Below are 20280 nucleotides of genomic sequence, written 5' to 3' on the forward strand. Positions count from 1 at the left end.
ACTTTGTCAGTCTGGATTCAGAAGTCCCACAGTATCTTTGCGTGCTCATTTTCCACAACTTTTGCAGGTTTGTGATCCCACCAGTTCTTTGCTGCTGGGAGGTGGGACTTGAGGCATAAGTTCCAATGAATCATTTGGGCCACATAGTTGTGCCTCTGATTGTAGTCTGTCTGTGCAATTTTCTTACAGCAGCTGAGGATATGATCAACGGTTTTGTCAGTTATTATTATTATTATTATTATTATTATTATTATTATTATTATTATTTGTTACAGTTTGACACCACTTTAAACTGTTATGGCTCAAGGCTATGGTGAGGCAAGAAGACTAAAGACCTTGCAAAGCCATGACTTCCAGGGAAAAAAAGCATTCACAAGTTGGGGTTATGGTTGTTTAATTTTTTTAATGGTTTTGGTTGATCTGTACAAAGTTGTTGAAAAATATACAAATTGTACATTGTCCCCCCATCGGGTGCCATGTGGGTTCCCCCCCAACCTTTCCCAACCATTCTCCCCTTTTCCCCTAACATAACAAGATTGTTTTAGACCAAATATTTACCCCTAAGAGACAAAGTAGCATCATATTACGGGGCGGAAAAATGTATCTTCAAGTAATTCAGCATCTTGTTGCTGGGAAGAGATCTTTATTTTGAAAACAAATTAGCCAAAAACTCTTAAGGACAGAGCATTTGATCATGAGGCCCAAAGAGGATGTGAGCCATAGACACAGAAGGAGGAACAGTTTTTGGGGCACAATTTACAGAACAGGAAGCATCCAGCTGTTCTTGCTCTTTTACAGCCGTGCTGAATATAACCACACAGCTTGACTACACATCTCTGTGTATTAGAAATAATACACTGCTGCCCAGAAGTAATTGGGATGAGGAGAGTGGGCATTATTTCAGGAAAGCACAGAACTAGGAAATATTATTTTGGAGGACTGTAGGTCCCAGAATCCAGCAACTGGCTTGAACCCAGTTGCTGGACGAACTGGGTTTATTTATATGTTGACTCACCGTTCAACATCGGTTCTGCTTGAGTTGGGACTAACTGGACGTAGGCCAACATCTGCCTAATTTCAGAGAATTGGCTTGCTCTTCCAAGCTTCCCAACTCTTCCCAACATCACAGGATGGGCATTATTGGGGAGCAAAGGGAGCTACATGACGGAGCAAGGGGATGGTGAAGCTATGGACATGGCAGAAGATGGAGGTCTACTGAGTCGACCTCCCAAGTAGTCAAGGAGAGTCTGGATTCCCTCCTTTTCTGCGCTCTTCCGAGCTTCCCAACTCTTCCCAACATCACAGGATGGGCATTATTGGGGAGCAAAGGGGATGGTGAAGCTATGGACATGGCAGAAGATGGAGGTCTACTGAGTCGACCTTCCAAGTGGTCAAGGAGAGTCTGGATTCCCTCCTTTCCCGCGCTCTTCCAAGCTTCCCAACTCTTCCCAACATCACAGGATGGGCATTATTGGGGAGCAAAGGGGATGGTGAAGCTATGGACATGGCAGAAGATGGAGGACTACTGAGTCGACCTTCCAAGTGGTCAAGGAGAGTCTGGATTCCCTCCTTTCCCGCGCTCTTCCAAGCTTCCCAACTCTTCCCAACATCACAGGATGGGCATTATTGGGGAGCTACATGATGGAGCAAGAGGATGGTGAAGCTATGGACATGGCAGAAGATGGAGGTCTACTGAGTCGACCTTCCAAGTGGTCAAGGAGAGTCTGGATTCCCTCCTTTCCCGCGCTCTTCCAAGCTTCCCAACTCTTCCCAACATCGCAGGATGGGCATTATTGGGGAGCTACATGATGGAGCAAGAGGATGGTGAAGAAATGGACATGGCAGAAGATGGAGGTCTACTGAGTCAGCCTTCCAAGTGGTCAAGGAGAGTCTGGATTCCCTCCTTTCCCAGGCTCTTCCAAGCTTCCCAACTCTTCCCAACATCGCAGGATGGGCATTATTGGGGAGCAAAGGGAGCTACATGATGGAGCAAGAGGATGGTGAAGCTATGGACATGGCAGAAGATGGAGGACTACTGAGTTGACCTTCCAAGTGGTCAAGGAGAGTCTGGATTCCCTCCTTTCCCCATGGAGACCAGCTTCTGTCTCAGCCGCTATTATTGGCATGTCCTCCACTGGGAGCATTGGCCAAGTTTCCAAATCTTGGGAATCTTGTCTGCCTAGAGGACAGGGTTTAGGACTTGGCTCATGGTGAGCAATCCACCAAGCCAACGTGGCTCTGGGCAAAGTGGACTACAGCTGGGTAAGCTATCTATGGGATGAAGGGTCACAAAGAAAAGGCTTCTGCAGACAGAAAAAAAATAGCACCAAATATATATGGGAACGCAGGAGGAAGGTGCCCAAACTTGACTTCCCAGAACAGAAGGATCTGGGGGCTGAGAATGGGGTCACCGAGAGATGCTCAGGACAGGGTGGGGGGACACCCGTTGACGTCAATAGGATCAATATAAAAATACGTTCTTGTGAGGGTACGGTGGCACATGCCACGTTGGTGCAAGGCCAGACGCACTGCAGTGGCGGCCACTGGGAAAAAGAGGTGACGTAGGTGGGCCTCCCCAGGCAGGGTCTGCCTTTCGCAAAGAACGGGAGGATCTAAACTCTAGTCGTCGTCGTCGTCGTCGTCGTCATCATCATCATCGTCATCATCATCGTCGTCATCGTCGTCTTCAGTATTGATCTCTCCTGACAGCACATCCTCAATCCAGTCTTCGAGCTCCTCTGTAGTGGGGAGGTCATCTTCATCGTCCATCTCCAACCATATGCTGTCGGCCTGCGGGATAAAAAACATCGGGAGGAGGAAGGCGAGGGAGTTATTGAATGGCTGATGCGGTGGCAAAGCAGTCATGAATTGATTATTTCAAGGGCCGGACAAAAAAACAACAACACATTTTCAAGGGTCCTGCAGCACAACAATCTTAACAGTTTAGAGAGATAATTGTCCAAAACTAATGACGGGACCATAAGCCAGAAAATAGTAAACTTTTGCCAATGTGGCTTTGCCTCTGCATATGCCCCTCCCTTCCTGTGAGCTGGTGCTTTTCTCCAAAAGTTAGCTTGAAATCAACAAGTGAGGTCACAGGTATCACTTATGCCAAGTGGGTGTGAAAGGTGAAGAAGACCCTCAGCCATTGGTCAGTTTTGGATAAGCCAAAGGTATATATTCTTTGTTTGCTTGAAATCAACAAGTGAGGTCACAGGTATCACTTATGCCAAGTGGGTGTGGAAGGTGAGGAAGACCCTCAGACATTGGTCAAGTTTAGATAAGCCAAAGGTATATATTCTTTGTTTGCTGCGACATGCTTTTATTGTTCTCTTGGAATTCTCTCCTTTACTTCCTCTCTGGGCCAGTCCTCAACAACAACAACAACAAAAACAATGAAGGGACCATAAGCCGGAAAATAGTAAACTTTTGCCAATGTTGTTTGTTTAGTAGTTACATTAATTGAGGCATCAGTAGGGTAAATACAGTAGAGCCTCACTTATCCAACACTCACTTATCCAATGTTCTGGATTAACCAATGCATTTTTGTAGTCAATGTTTTCAATGCATTGTGATATTTTGGTGCTAAATTCGTAAATACAGTAATTACTAAATATTACTGTGTACTGACCTGCTTTTTCTGTCAATTTCTTGTAAAACATGATGTTTTGGTGCGTAATTTGTAAAATCATAATGTAATTTTATGTTTAACAGGCTTTTTTCTTAATCTCTCCCTTATTATCCAAGATTTTCGCTTATCCAATGTTCTGCCGGCCCGTTTATCTTGGATAAGCGAGACTCTACTGTATCTTGTTTTGCATGTTTTGGATGCTATGCTGTTTTTGGGTAGATTTCCCTAACAGAAAATCTTAACAATACACACAGGTCGAAGATCCAAAATTCTATGAAAATTCGAAAATCGGAAGAATTCCAAAATCCAAAACTGTCTACCTGAGTGGCTAAGATAGTGATCTATTGCTTTCTGATGCTTCGATGTCCACAAATGATTAAAAATATGGTGTCTAACATCAACCTGAAGCTGTATCTATATTACATCACATGCATTGTGTGTTCGGATCTGGGTCCCATCTCCAAGATATCTCACGATGAATGCATATGGAAATGCAGGTATTCCAAAATCTGAACCCAGCACTTTGGATAAAAGAGGGACTCAACACACATGTACATATTAGACATGTCCAAAAAATCGTTTTGAATCGTATATCGGAATTATTTCGGATTGTTCTCGCTTTTTGATACGCATTCCGAGACATTGTCTCACAGCGCAACTAGCAATGTAATTTGAACCAATGTTGCCCCATTCTCTAATTGTCTCTTAATGTTTCGTTAATCCCCCCCCCCATTTTTTAAAAATATATTTTTATATATTAAATATGGCTGCCGCTCCCCGGCAAATCAGAAGCTTCCACGATGGACACAAAGGTGGGGGCTAATGTCCTCTGCGTCCACATGGAAGATTGCCATACAAGCCTGGTGTGTAGCGATTGCGCATGCGCGTCCGCCATTTTAGAAACATTTAGAATCATTACGAATTTTTGGAAATATCCGAAATTTTTGGGTGAAAAAATCGGAAATACTTTCTATATCGAAGCGCCAGCACCCCCTACTTTAGAAACGAGAATTGAAACTTTTTTTCATCGATCGGACATGCCTAGTACATATATATGGGCACATACTTACATCTGTTACATTGACAATACCAATCTGAGGCCTTGACAAATCAATGTCAAAAGTCTTCTCCCAGTAGGGAATCAGCTGTGAAGGAGAGGAAGAAGCAGAGAAGAAAATAAAAGATGAGTGAGACCTAGAAAAAGACGACAACAACAACAACAATAACAACTTTATTTTTGTACCCCGCCTCCATCTCCCTAAAGGAACTCAGGGCAGCTTACATGGGGACGAGCCCAACCAACATAGTTAAAATATACCACAAAAAACTGGGAAAACATTGATTCCAGTATAAGCCGAGAGTGGTAAATTTCAGAAATAAAAATAGATACTAATAAAATTACATTAATTGAGGCATCAGTAGGTTAAATGTTTTTAAATATTTACATGACACTGTAATTTAAGATAAGACTGTCCAACTGATTAAATCATTATTCTCATTTCCTTCAATGCAAATGTGCTTATGTATCCTTTTAATAATAATAGAGTGAAATAATAAATGTAAGAATAATAAATACAGTAAAATAATAAATGTAATAATAGCAATAACACCAATGAAATAATGAATGTAATAATAACAATAATATCAGTGAAATAATAAATGTATCAATAATACTAAAAATAGAGTAAAATAAATGTAATGGTAACAACAATAATAGAGTAAAATAATAAATGTAGGAATAATAAATACAGTAAAATAATAAATGTAAGAATAGCAATAACACCAATGAAATAATGAATGTAATAATAGCAATCACACCAATGAAATAATGAATGTAATAATAACAATAATATCAGTGAGATAATAAATGTATCAATAATACTAAAAATAGAGTAAAATAAATGTAATGGTAACAATAATAATAGAGTAAAATAATCAATGTAAGAATAATAAATACAGTAAAATAATAAATGTAATAATAACAATAATACCAATGAAATAATGAATGTAATAATAACAATAATATCAGTGAAATAATGTATCAATAATAATAAATGTAATGGTAACAATAATAATAGAGTAAAATAATCAATGTAAGAATAATAAATACAGTAAAATAATAAATGTAATAATAACAATAATACCAATGAAATAATGAATGTAATAATAACAATAATATCAGTGAAATAATAAATGTATCAATAATAATAAATGTAATGGTAACAATAATAATAGAGTAAAATAATAAATGTAATGATAATAACAGAGTAGAATAATCAATGTAATAATACCAATAATAGGAGAGAAAAATAATATATGTACCATAGATATTCGAGTATAAGCCGACCCGAATAAAATAATAAATGTAATGATAATCATAGAGTAGAATAATAAATGTAGTAATACCAATAATAATAGAGAAAAATAATAAATGTACCATATATACTCAAGTATAAGCTGACCCGAATATAAGCCAATCAGGACCCTCACCCGATTATAAGCCGAGGGGGGCTTTTTCAGTTCTAAAAAAAGGCTGAAAAACCCGGCTTATACTCGAGTATATATGGTATATTAATTCAGTGAAACAAAAATAGGTAACAGGCTAGTGAGGAACTTTCCCAACATCTCACGCCCATCCCGTCTACAAAGCAGAGTTGCCTGTTCACCAGTGGGAACTCCTCCGGATCGATCCAAATGATGCTGAGGTCCGGATTGTCCGTGTTGTCTTGGGCCACGTCCTTCAAGATCTCCAGGAACTCGTAACCATCTGCAGCCAGAGAGGAGACATAGGAAGAGGGCATAAGAGTGGACAAGGCTCCATTGGGTCCAGACTATCAGCCTGGCAGTATCTGCTTTCATTTCAGATACTGCCGGGCAAAACTGTTAATGTGGAATTTGTGTATTGATAGTGTTTAAATGCAATTTGGGCCATGCTTGTATTGCAACTGATTGCATCATCCAGAATGTACCATAGTGTGGAAGGAGTTAATTGCCAAGAAGCTAGGATGACCTTGATGTGTGGCTGGAACTAGGGAGTATCCAGACACAAGTGTTTGTGCATAACGATTGGGTCAGTTCAGTTGAGTTCTGTCTGCCGAGAGTTAATGTGGGATTTGTGTATTGATAGTGTTTAAATGCAATTTGTGAGATGCTTGTATTGCAACTGATTGCATCATCCAGAATGTGCCATAGTGTGGAAAGAGTTAATTGGCAAGAAGCTGTGATGACCTTGATGCATGGCTGGAACTAGGGAGTAGGCATGTCCGATCAATGAAAAAAATGTTTCAATTCTCGTTTCTAAAGTAAGGGGCGCTGGCGCTTCGATATAGAAAGTATTTCCGATTTTTTCACCCAAAAATTTCAGATATTTCCGAAAATTTGTAATGATTCTAAATGTTTCTAAAATGGCGGACGCGCATGCGCAATCGCCAAAAAAAAAAAAAGAACCGGGGGGGGGACTTTTACAGGGCTCTCCCGCCCTCATTTCTTGAGCTATCCTCATCAACCCTAGCCCCCACCATTTGCGTTAGGCTACGCTAAGCTCCCATTCTAGGTAAGTTGCAGAAACAAAATTTTTTAAAAAATATTTTAAAATATATATTTAAAAAAATTGGGGGGGGATTAACAAAACATTAAGAGACAATTAGAGAATGGGCCAACATTGGTTCAAATTACATTGCTGGTTGCGCTGTGAGACAATGTCTCGGAATGCGTATCAAAAAGCGAGAACAATCCGAAATAATTCCGATATACGATTCAAAACGATTTTTTGGACATGTCTAATATGTACATGTGTGTCGAGTCCCTCTTTTATCCAAAGTGCTGGGTTCAGATTTTGGAATACCTGCATTTCCATATACATTCATCGTGAGATATCTTGGAGATGGGACCCAGATCCGAACACACAATGCATGTGATGTAATATAGATACAGCTTCAGGTTGATGTTAGACACCATATTTTTAATCATTTGTGGACATCGAAGCATCAGAATGCTTCAGAGAATGGTCCAACAATCCGAAATAATTCCGATATACGATTCAAAACGATTTTTTGGACATGTCTACTAGGGAGTATCCAGACACAAGTGTTTGTGCATAACGATTACATCAGTTCAGTTCAGTTGAGTTCTGTCTGCTTAGAGTTCGAGTCAAGTTCTGTTGGAGAACAGAGCAGTCCTGTGTTCGTCTGTTGTCTGCAAGTCTGTTTGTGTTGATTATTGCTGCATACAGTAAAACTTTGTAAATAGTTTTACCAACGTCTCTGACTGTCTCTTCGTTCTGTGTTCCACTACTTCCATCCAACTACTGCTGCGCTGCAAATACTCTGACAAAAACTTCTGTATCATGGCTTCCCAGATCAGAACCCTTATTTATCAACCGACTCCTAAATGCTCCCTGATGTGTGGCTGGAACTAGGGAGTATCCAGACACAAATGTTTGTGCATAAGGATTGCGTCAGTTCATTTGAATTCTGTCTGCCTAGAGTTCGAGTCAAGTTCTGTTGGAGAACAGAGCAGTCCTGTGTTCATTTATCAACCGACTCCTAAATGCTCCCATTGTGATCCAGAGTGCAATGCAATTCCTTTTTGTGGGTCAATTCTAGAGGTGTGCAAAGCAGCTGAAATCCAATCGGTAATTCGTCTCAGAGATTGGGAGGGTCTCGATTCTTTTAGTAAAGATTCAAGGGGCCTTGTTTCATTTCGTAATCCGAATCTCTGAAGCTCCGAAATTGCTTTGTTATTTGTCCCATTAGCGGCAATGGAGAAAATGTCAAGGTTCTGGGTTGCTGTGAGTTTTCCAGCTATATGGCCATATTCCAGAAGCATTCTCTCCTGATGTTTCGCCCACATCTATGGCAGGCATCCTCAGAGGTTGTGAGGTTTGTTGGAAACTAGGCAAGTGGGGTTTATATATCTGTGGAATGATGTTCAGGATGGGAGGAAGAAAAAACTTTTGTCTGTTGGAGGCAAGTGTGACTGTTGCAATTGGCCAGCTTGATTACCATTGAATAGCCATGCAGCTTCAAAGCTTGGCTGTTTCCTGTCTGGAGATTAGCTGGCCCTGATTGTTTCCTGTCTGGAATTTCTCTGAAAATGAAAAAAAATCTGGCTACCAGTATTTTTTTTTTTAAAAATCTAAATTCAGGAAAGTAAAAAAGAACAACACTCAAAAAACCGACAAAGTCCAGGCAGGAAGCAATCAGGGCCAGCTAGGACCTCCCAACGAAGGATTCCTCTAGGCAGGAAACAGCCAGGCTTTGAAGCAAGGGAGATTTCCTCGGTTGGTCTTCTAAGCTCGTCCATGAGTAAACTTTCAACCATGCGGCAATTTCCTTCGGCCTTCGTAAGCCAAACAAGCTAAACTTTGGCGAAGAGTACAGCAGGCAGGATTCCTGACCTGCCTTGTTAGAGAAACCTTGTACTTTGCTTTTCCCTACCACATGATCCTGTTTTTCTGAGACAACACAAACAGGACACGGTGGAAAAAAACTGGAATGCTATAGGCAAATCACAGTGGAGATACAATCACCAAGAGCTGCGGAATGCTGTCCGGCACTCAGTGCTGTAAAAATGTGTCAACTGAAAGACAGACAATGATCCTGTTTTGTTCCGTGGACCACAGATTTTGTTTCCTTTTTGTTCATGGCTAAGCACTAGACATGTCCAAAAAATCGTTTTGAATCGTATATCGGAATTATTTCGGATTGTTCTCGCTTTTTGATACGCATTCCGAGACATTGTCTCACAGCGCAACCAGCAATGTAATTCGAACCATTGTTGGCACATTCTCTAATTGTCTCTTAATGTTTTGTTAATTCCCCCCCCCCACGAATTTTTTTTAAAAATATATTTTTAAAAATATTTTAAAAAAAATTTTTGTTTCTGCAACCTACCTGGAATGGGAGCTTAGCGCAGCCTAACATGGCTGCCGCTCCCCGGCCAATCAGAAGCTTCCACGATGGACGCAAAGGTGGGGGCTAACGTCCTCTGCGTCCACATGGAAGATTGCCATACAAGCCCAGTGTGTAGCGATTGCGCATGCGCACCCGCCATTTTAGAAACATTTAGAATCATTACGAATTTTTGGAAATATCTGAAATTTTTGGGTGAAAAAATCGGAAATACTTTCTATATCGAAGCGCCAGCACCCCCTACTTTAGAAATGAGAATTGAAACATTTTTTTTCATTGATCGGACATGCCTACTAAGCACATTTATTCTGGCCAGTCTTTCCAGACGTAAGGTTGAACCACTGGACTCTGTGTTGTTGCTAACATTCAAAGTCTTGGCTATGGGTCGGGCGTACTTACCAGGGTCATCTTCCTCTGCAAAAGCAACAATGTGAATCCCATCAATGTCATCCTCCTAAAGGAATCAACACACAAACAGGGGAAAAAGAAATATGAGTCAGGCTTGGCCTCTTTCTGGTTCGAGGCGGATGTTGGTGTGGGATATGCAATCCAATGGGAATTACATATTGCTACTAAATCACATTGAGTCGTGGCAGTTCAAGTGGCATCAAACTGCATTAATTCCACAGTGTGGATGCATTTTAAATCCCTACCAGAATGTACTGTATATACTTGAGTATAAGCCTAGTTTTTCAGCCTTTCTTTAAGACTGAAAAAGCTGCCCTCAGTTTATACTCGGGTGAGGGTCCTGGTTGGCTTATATTTGGGTCAGCTTATACTTGAGAATATATGGTACATTTGTTATTTTTCTCTATTATTACAGTAGAGTCTCACTTATCCAAGCTAAATGGGCCAGCAGAATGTTGGATAAGCGAATATGTTGGATAATAAGGAGGCATTAAGGAAACGCCTATTAAACATCAAATTAGGTTATAATTTTACAAATGAAGCACCAAAACATCATGTTAGACAACAAATTTGGCAGAAAAAGTAGTTCAATACGCAGTAATGCTATGTAGTAATTACTGTACAGTAGAGTCTCACTTATCCAACACAAACGGGCCGGCAGAACGTTGGATAAACGAATATGTTGGATAATAAGGAGGAATTAAGGCAAAGCCTATTAAACATCAAATTAGGTTATATTTTACAAATTAAGCACCAAAACATCAAGTTATACAACAAATCTGACATAAAAAGTAGTTCAATACGCAGTAATGCTAAGTAGTAATTACTGTATTTATAATTTTAGCATCAAAATATCACGATGTATTGAAAACATTGACTACAAAAATGCGTTGGATAATCCAGAATGTTGGATAAATGAGTGTTGGATAAGTGAGACTCTACTGTATTGGTATTATTACATTTATTATTTTTCTTGTCTTGGAAAACTCCCAATGTGTCACCCATCCCAGAAGGAAACTTAAACTGGAAGAAGAAGAGCCACAATGCGGGTCCATCAAGTTCGAGGCCAAACAAAAGAAGCACAATTCATAATTTATCAAGCCGGACAGTCGGAAGTATCACTTTGCACGAGAAATGCTGCCTTTTGTGTTGCAATATTTATGGGACGCCTTCGCCCATCTCGCTGACAAATGACGGAGCAGGGAAGATTTTAGGGATGGAAGTACCGCTATATACCATTTTATGTACTGTATATTCTTGAGTATAAGCCTAGTTTTTCAGCCCTTTTTTAGGGCTGAAAAAGCTCCCCTTGGCTTATACTCAAGTGAGGGTCCTGACCGGCTTCTATTCAGGTCGGCTTATACTTGAGTAGATAGGTAGTCATATACGTGAGTATATAGGTATTGATTGTGCTTTTCATGCATGGCAGGGGGTTGGACTAGATGGCCCATGTGGTCTTTTCCAACTGTATTATTCTATGATTCTATGATTCCAGGATTTTATCAAAGTATGTCTATTTTATGTGACCTTACTAGTTTTTATGATTTGTTTTATTATTGTTTTTTTACATTGCCTGTTTAGCCTGGGCTTGGCCCCATGTAAGCCGCCCCGAGTCCCTTCGGAGAGATGGGGCGGGGTATAAAAATATAATAATAATAATAATAATAATAATTTTATTATGACACAGCAAACAAGATAGATATGCTGGATTTCATATCACAAAATCACAAGTCGAACACTTCCCAAGTGTCTAGGACTGTGTGATGTATTATTATTTATGTATTATGTATTATTATTATTATTATTATTATTATTATTATTATATTATGACACAACAAACAAGATAGATATGCTGGATTTTGTATCACAAAATCATAAGTCGAACACTTCCCAAGTGTCTAGGACTGTGTGATGTATTATTATTATTATTATTATTATTATTATTATTATTATTATTATTATTATTATTTTATTATGACACAGCAAACAAGATAGATATGCTGGATTTTCATATCACAAAATCACAAGTCGAACACTTCCCAAGTGTCTAGGACTGTGTGATGTATTATTATTATTATTATTATTATTATTATTATTATTATTATTATTATTATTATTTTATTATGACACAGCAAACAAGATAGATATGCTGGATTTTCATATCACAAAATCACAAGTCGAACACTTCCCAAGTGTCTAGGACTGTGTGATGTATTATTATTATTATTATTATTATTATTATTATTATTATTATTATTATTTTATTATGACACAGCAAACAAGATAGATATGTTGGATTTCATATCACAAAATCACAAGTCGAACACTTCCCAAGTGTCTAGGACTGTGTGATGTATTATTATTATTATTATTATTATTATTATTATTATTATTATTATTATTATTTTATTATGACACAGCAAACAAGATAGATATGTTGGATTTCATATCACAAAATCACAAGTCGAACACTTCCCAAGTGTCTAGGACTGTGTGATGTATTTTCGGATGATGCGCGCAGATCCCAGTAGGGTGGCCTTTTGCAGATGGCAGATCGTGAGTTATATGATTATTATTATTATTATTATTATTATTATTATTATTATTATTATTATATTATTATTATTATTATTATTATTATTATTATTATTATTCTATGATTCATGCTTTGGGGTTGGCTCTATAGAAGTATCACTGATGGTGAATTATGGATGTGGTTGTGTTTTTCTGCATGGCAAACCTGGGCATCCCTGAGTCTATGTTTTTCTTCTATTGCAAAGCATCCTAATTGTAAATCTGCTCCCACGCCATGGTCAAAGGACTGAGTCTTGGGGAGTCCTGGATAGAGGAATCCAAGCTATTTTAGGACCCCATCATCCAGAGAAAGTGGGCTGTGTAGCATCTCTGCAAAGTTCTCTTTCGGACCCCCACCCCTCCCTTCCCTTGAACGTACCCAGGTTTCATACATGCTGTCCGGCTGGAGTTTTCTCAGTGTTGGCCTGCAAGAAATTGACAGAGAAAGAGGTTTAGTATCTCAGGATATACTAATTGGATGGCCATCTTATCGGTGTGCTTTTGTTAAGTACATATATACTCGAGTATAAGCCAACCCGAATATAAGCAAGGCAACCAAAAAAACTGGGAAAACATTAACTCCAGTATAAGCCGAGGGTGGTAAATTTCAGAAATAAAAATAGATACCAATAAAATTACATTAATTGAGGCATCCGTAGGTTAAATGTTTCTGAATACAGTAGAGTCTCACTTATCCAAGCCTTGCTTATCCAAGTTTCTGGAGTATCCAAGCCATTTTTGTAGTCAATGTTTTCAATATATCATGATATTTTGGTGCTAAATTCATAAATACAGTAATTACAACATAAGTTTATTATTATTATTATTATTATTATTATTATTATTATTATTATTATTATTGCACGACACAGCAAACAAGATAGATATGCTGGATTTCTTATCACAAAATCACAAGTCGAACACTTCCCAAGTGTCTGGGACTGTGTGATGTATTTTTGGATGATGTGTGCAGATCCCAGTCGGGTGGCCTTTTGCAGTTGGCAGATTGTGATTTTGTCAATGTCTATTAATGTAATTTTGTCAATATATAATTATTATTTTGTTATGACACAGCAAACAAGATAGACATGCTGGATTTCATATCACAAAATCACAAGTCGGACACTTCCAAGTGTCTAGGACTGTGTGATGTATTTTCGGATGATGCCTGCAGATCCCAGTAGGGTGTTGTTGTTGTTGTTGTTGTTGTTATTATTATTATTATTATTATTATTATTATTATTATTATTTGGCGGAGAGTGACTACGAAGAAGAAGCAGCAGCAGCCGCAGATCAACAAGGCCAGAGACTTTCAAAGCATGTGGCTTTTAAGCCCATTAACTCCTAAGCAATGTGACCTTGAACGTTTCCAAGGGAGCTGGATCTCGAAGGCACCGAGAGATGGGGAAAATGAGCTTTTTCTGCTCTTTGTTGCATCTGCCTTGGAAATCGAAGGATGGGGAGGGGGTTGTTTTGCAAAAAAGAAAGGGAGGATGTGTGTGGGTGTGTGTAGGTGTGGGTCAAAGCCAGAGCAGGAAAGCAGAGGAGGATGAGGATGGAGGGATGGGAGAGCAAAAGGAGAAGAGAAGAGAGGCTGTCGCTTTGCAAAAAGCAAGCAGCCTAATCCCAGTCCTCTTGCCAACCCAGTGCCAGGCAAAAGGGGAGGGAGGGGGGGGGAGGAAGAGCGGCTGCCATGGCAACCAAAGTCCCTGATCTGCCAAATCTTGCGGGTGGAGAAGCCAAGGAGTGCCATGGAAGCCATCCGATAATAAGGGCAGCAGCATTGAGTATGCAGTTTTGCAAATTAAACAGGACAAAGCAAGCCTGTGTTGATCCTGCCAGTCAATCTGACAAAAGGGTGCGTCCACTCTGTCAAATTAATGCAGCCTGACGCCACTTGTACTGCTACGGAATCGTAGTCTTACCATTCATTCACCATCTCTGTCCATCCAATAGTGCTGGCCTTGAGCCATGGAAATTCAAGCACTGTCCAACTATATATATATATATATATATATATATATATATATATATATATATATATACATATATATACATATATATAAAAGAGTGATGGCATCACGGCAGCGGACAAAACAACAAAAGTAAACACCCCACAACCTTGAAAATTGACATCACAACCCCTCATCCATGCCTCTAGGTTGATACAACAAAAAGAAAAGAAAAATAAAGTCCTAATTAGAGGGAGAGGTATAATTGTTTTTATCCAATTGCTGCCAGTTAGAAGGCTAAGCTCTGCTCACTTGGTCTCCTAGCAACCCACTCAGCCCAGGGGCCCCTTTATCTTATCTACCACCAATTCCTCAATAATTTATTTCCCATACCACCATACTAGCCGGGCACAGCTAGTATATATATAAAAGAGTGATGGCATCACGGCGACCAACAAAACAACAAAACTCAAAATTTGACAACACAACCCATCATCCACGCCTCTAATTAGAGGGAAAGGAATAAGCACAATATATAAGCATAGCACAATATAAGCATGAAATTACTATATTGTACTATATCATTATATGGCAATATTATTAGTAATATTACCTTTAATATATAATATATAATTAATATTATCTATATATATAAAAGGGTAATGAAATTTCGGCCTAGGACAAAACAACAACACTACACATCCCAGAAACACTAAACTTGACAGCACAACCCCTCATCCATGCCTCTACGTTCATACAACAAAAAGAAAAGAAAAATAAAGTCCTAATTAGAGAGAGAGGAATAATTGCTTTTATCCAATTGCTGCCAGTTAGAAGGCTAAGCTCCTCCAACTTGGTCTCCTAGCAACCCAATAAAAAATAATAAAAAACACTAAAAAAAACTAAAAAATGAATACAATAAAATATCATAATAACAAAAAATAACTAAAAATTATACAAGAAAATAATAAAATATAATAAATAAAAAGATAACTTACAATAAAATTAATTAAAAAATACAAATAACGTCAAATAAAAATTACACAACAATTTTTAACCAATACCACCACCACTTTGCCACAGCAACGCATGGCCGGGCACAGCTAGTATATATATATATTACGTGTCAGGAGCAACCGGGGTTGCTTCTGGAGTGAGAGAATTGGCCGTCTGCAAGGACGTTGCCCAGGGGACATTGCCCGGATGTTTTTTTGATGTTTTGACCATCCTTGTGGGAGGCTTCTCTCATGTCCCCGCATGGAGCTGGAGCTGATAGAGGGAGCTCATCCACACTCTCCCCGGGTGGGATTCGAACCTGGCAGCTTTCAGGTCAGCAACCCAACCTTCAAGTCACTTAGTCCACTACGCCATCTGGGGGCTCCTCTCCAACTATATTAATTTGACCCAAGTCAATGGGAAGGTCTCACACATAGAGTGGGATCGAGGACGTGGTCTTGCAGCGGTTTTCAAATAGGGTACCCGTGATTGTTTTGGATTGCCGTGAGTTTTCCAGGCTGTCTGGCCATGTTCCAGAAGCATTCTCTCCTGACGTTTCGCCCACATCTACGGTAGGCATCCTCAGAGGTCGGGAGGTCTGTTGGAAACTAGGCAAGTGGGGTTTATATATATATGAGTGATGGAATCCTGGCGACGCCCTAAACAACACAAATAAAGACCCCCCCCCCAACCGCGAAATTTCACAGCACAACCCCTCATCCACGTCATATGTCGTTCCTGCCATAGATGTGGACGAAACGTCAGGAGAGAATGCTTCTGGAACATGAACATATATTCCTCACAACCTCTGAGGATGGCTGCCATAGATGTGGGCGAAACGTCAGGAGAGAATGCTTCTGGAACATGGACATATATTCCTCACAATCTCTGAGGATGCTTGCCATAGATGTGGGCGAAACGTCAGGAGAGAATGCTTCTGGAACATGGACATATATTCCTCACAACCTCTGAAGATGCCTGCCATAGATGTGGGCGAAACGTCAGGAGAGAATGCTTCTGGAACGTGCACATATATTCCTCACAATCTCTGAGGATGCCTGCCATAGATGTGGGCGAAACGTCAGGAGAGAATGCTTCTGGAACATGGACATATATTCCTCACAATCTCTGAGGATGGCTGCCATAGATGTGGGCAAAACGTCAGGAGAGAATGCTTCTGGAACATGGACATATATTCCTCACAATCTCTGAGGATGGCTGCCATAGATGTGGGCGAAACGTCAGGAGAGAATGCTTCTGGAACATGGACATATATTCCTCACAATCTCTGAGGATGGCTGCCATAGATGTGGGCAAAACGTCAGGAGAGAATGCTTCTGGAACATGGACATATATTCCTCACAATCTCTGAGAATGCTTGCCTTAGATGTGGGTGAAACGTCAGGAGAGAATGCTTCTGGAACATGGCCAGACAGCCCGGAAAACATACAACAACCCTATTATTATTATTATTATTATTATTATTATTATTATTATTATTATTATTATTCCTCACAACCTCTTAGGATGCCTGCCATAGATGTGGGCGAAACGTCAGGAGAGAATGCTTCTGGAACATGGCCAGACAGCCCAAAAGACATACAACAACCCTGTGATCCTGGCCATGAAAGCCTTCGACAACACATTGACCTCACAATTTCTGAGGATGCTTGCCATAGATGTGGATGAAAGGTCAGGAGAGAGTGCTTCTGCAACATGGCAACACAGCCCGGAAAACTCACAGCAACCCGATCATAATGTAAATACCCTAAAGAGGCCGTTTCTTTTCTCTGCCATTGCCAGGCATTTGTTTTTAAAGGGCATGCTTGGCTGTCGAGCGGAAGAAAAAGCGTGACAAATGGCTTTTGACTGCTGTTGGGCACCAGCTAATGCCAGACGCATGGCTTTGGGGGCCGGCTTTGGACTGGCCGCCACAAAGCCATTTTTAAAATAAAAACAACAGCACACATACGCAGTACAACCGAAGCATCTGCATATGTCTATGTTGTGCATATGTTTCTAGGTACCGTATATACTCGAAGATAAGCCGAGTTTTTCAGCCCTTATTTATGAGCTGAAAAAGCCTCCCTCGGCTTATATTCGGGTCAAGGTCAAGCCAGAGGCCACAGTATGTTTTCTTTTCCAAAACTTCCCTCCTCCGCTTCTCCTTCCAGGCTGGTTATCTTATTTTTTTTGAGAGAGAGACAGAAACAAGAAGCGAATGTTTCCAAAAGCGAAAGGAGAGTGCGAGAGAAACCCTTGCAAGCCAGATTGCATGGACAGAAGGGGAAGAAAAAAAGATATTTTTGCAAATTTGCACAATTCATTATTATTATTATTATTATTGACACAACGATGTTGTATGACACAGCAAACAAGATAGACATGCTGGATTTTGTTTCACAAAACCACAAGTCGAACACTTCCCAAGTGTCTAGGACTGTGTGATGTATTTTCTGATGATGTGTGCAGATCCCAGCAGGGTGGCCTTTTGCAGTTGGCAGATCGTAATTTTGTTAATGTCTATTGTTTCCAAATGGCGGCTGAGATCTTTTGGCACGGCACCCAATGTGCCCATCACCACCGGGACCACCTGCACTGGTTTCTGCCAGAGTCTTTGAAGTTCAATCTTGAATTATTATTATTACTACTACTACTATAATTGCAAGAACATTTGAGTCCAAAGGGAGGGAAGGAGGGAAAAGAGAGCAACAGAAGGTGTGTATTTCTTTTTATTCCTAAGGAAACAAAAATGAGGTGGGTTTTTTGGGAGGGGGAGAGAAGTTTTAAAAAGCCTTTTCTGGCTACTTTTAGAGTTTGAAAAAGGGAGAAAAGGGGCCTGGTTTGAGGGTGATTGACCTTGGCATATGGGAGTTTTAGTTCACCCTTATCCACAGAACCCTAAACCCAACCGTCAAGTACACAAGACCCTCACCTCTTATGTTCTTCCATGAATTGGAGGATTTCTTCCTCGCTGTTTGGTTTGTCTGGGATGGTGATGGGCTCCTCCATGAATGGCTCATAGTAGTCAATCTCGTTCAGCTTGAGGGAGAGTTTCTTTGCAACCTGGAGTGACCAAAGGCACAAAGAATGAACAAGAACCTTTTTCTGGGGTAGGATGGGGCCAGGTATGGCTTTGGGGGTCTACCATCTAGCCTTGAACTTGGGGTCCATAATGTCAATGTGGGATTTGTGTATTAGTAGTGTTTAAATGAAATTTGTGTCTAGCATGTATTGCATCATCCAGGAAATGCTATAGTGTGTAAAGAGTTAATTTGGTAAGAAGCTGTATTGACCTTGGATATGTGGCTGGAACACAGAGAGGAGTGTCCAGACTACAAGTGTGTTAGTATATTGCACTCAACTGATGTCATTCATCTGCTGCTACACTGTGCGCATTACTCTGACAATTGGTTATGGGCCCACCGCTCTAAAGTAAACAGCAGCAAACTTCAGACACCTGTGTGCATCGGTGTGTTTCTGACTCAAGTTAGAGTTCTGTCCCGAATTCGAATCCCACCCACCTCACCGCATCACAAGTATTTTATTGGGTTACAGCTCCGGCCGCTTACCTTGCTGTCAAACGTGGCAAAGAAGGGGATGTAAGGGTGGAACTCCTCCGCGGCATCTATGTAGGCCTTGAAATCTGAAAAATGGAAATTTGAGGATTGATATATTTGGCATTTTATATAATAACAATATTGTATGTCATGGCTTCAAATCCCACGTACGTTCAGAGTCCTCGCTCTTAAAATATCCAATAAGTTTGGGCTCCTCGTCGATGTTCTCAAAGGCCTGGAGTTCGTGATCACCCTCAATGAACTCAATGGGATCCTCCATAACCTGCAAAAAAAAGGCGAAGAGCATGGGTCTTTCCTCTCTATCCACCACTTACTCACTGGTGGAGCTTAGGAAAGTGCTCCCAATGCCATTGGAGTAGCTTCCTATAGGGAGCTATGTTTTCTTTTGGACGTCTCCACCCCAGGATGGTTATGCTTGACAAGTCAGAGACAACTTGAAACTTCAAGATCTAGACCAGTGGTTCCCAAAGTGGGCACTACCACCCCCCGGTGGGCGCTGGAGTGATCCAAAGGGCCGGTGATGGCACCTATTAGGACATGGGTGTGGGGCCAGAGGAGGGGCGGGGCCTCTTCCCAAGTGCCGGAGACAGGGCTGACCATTTGAGGTGCCTATTAGGACACACAGGGGGCGGAGCTAGAGGAGTGGGCGGGGCTTCTTCCCAAGAGTGTGAGACAGGGCTGAGCCTCTATACCTCTCCTGAGGTGCTTGTTGGGACACAGAGGGTGGAGCTAGGGAAGGGGGCGGGGCCTCCTTCCAAGAGCCAGAGACAGGGCTGAGCATCTATACCTCTCCTGAGAAGCCTTTTAGGACTAAAGGGTGGGGCTGGGGTGGGGGCGGGGCCTCTTCCCAAGAGCCTGAGACAGGGCTGAGCCTCTATACCTCTCCTGAGAGGCCTTTTAGGACTAAAGGGTGGGGCTGGGGTGGGGGCGGGGCCTCTTCCCAAGAGCCTGAGACAGGGCTGAGCCTCTATACCTCTCCTGAGAGGCCTTTTAGGACTAAAGGGTGGGGCTGGGGTGGGGGCGGGGCCTCTTCCCAAGAGCCTGAGACAGGGCTGAGCCTCTATACCTCTCCTGAGAGGCCTTTTAGGACTAAAGGGTGGGGCTAGGGGTGGGGGCGGGGCCTCTTCCCAAGAGCCTGAGACAGGGCTGAGCCTCTATACCTCTCCTGAGAGGCCTTTTAGGACTAAAGGGTGGGGCTGGGGTGGGGGCGGGGCCTCTTCCCAAGA

At 41.0% G+C, this 20280-nt stretch overlaps 1 protein-coding gene across 1 annotated transcript in view; it reads right to left on the minus strand.

Annotated features, from left to right (window-relative positions):
- Positions 1-383: 383 nt before the first annotated feature.
- Positions 384-20280, minus strand: part of casq1 (calsequestrin 1) — a 33497-nt gene continuing 13600 nt past the window's right edge. The window contains exons 4-11 of the mRNA XM_062964740.1: positions 19205-19316; positions 19046-19119; positions 18409-18539; positions 12905-12950; positions 9943-9997; positions 6298-6398; positions 4702-4776; positions 384-2790 (exon numbers count right to left, since the gene is read on the minus strand). Coding sequence (XP_062820810.1) covers positions 2620-2790; positions 4702-4776; positions 6298-6398; positions 9943-9997; positions 12905-12950; positions 18409-18539; positions 19046-19119; positions 19205-19316 — 765 coding nt within the window. The 3' untranslated portion in view covers positions 384-2619. The remainder of the gene's footprint in view (positions 2791-4701; positions 4777-6297; positions 6399-9942; positions 9998-12904; positions 12951-18408; positions 18540-19045; positions 19120-19204; positions 19317-20280) is intronic.

Source organism: Anolis carolinensis, unplaced genomic scaffold (genome assembly GCF_035594765.1).
Source record: "Anolis carolinensis isolate JA03-04 unplaced genomic scaffold, rAnoCar3.1.pri scaffold_14, whole genome shotgun sequence".
NCBI lineage: Eukaryota > Metazoa > Chordata > Lepidosauria > Squamata > Dactyloidae > Anolis > Anolis carolinensis.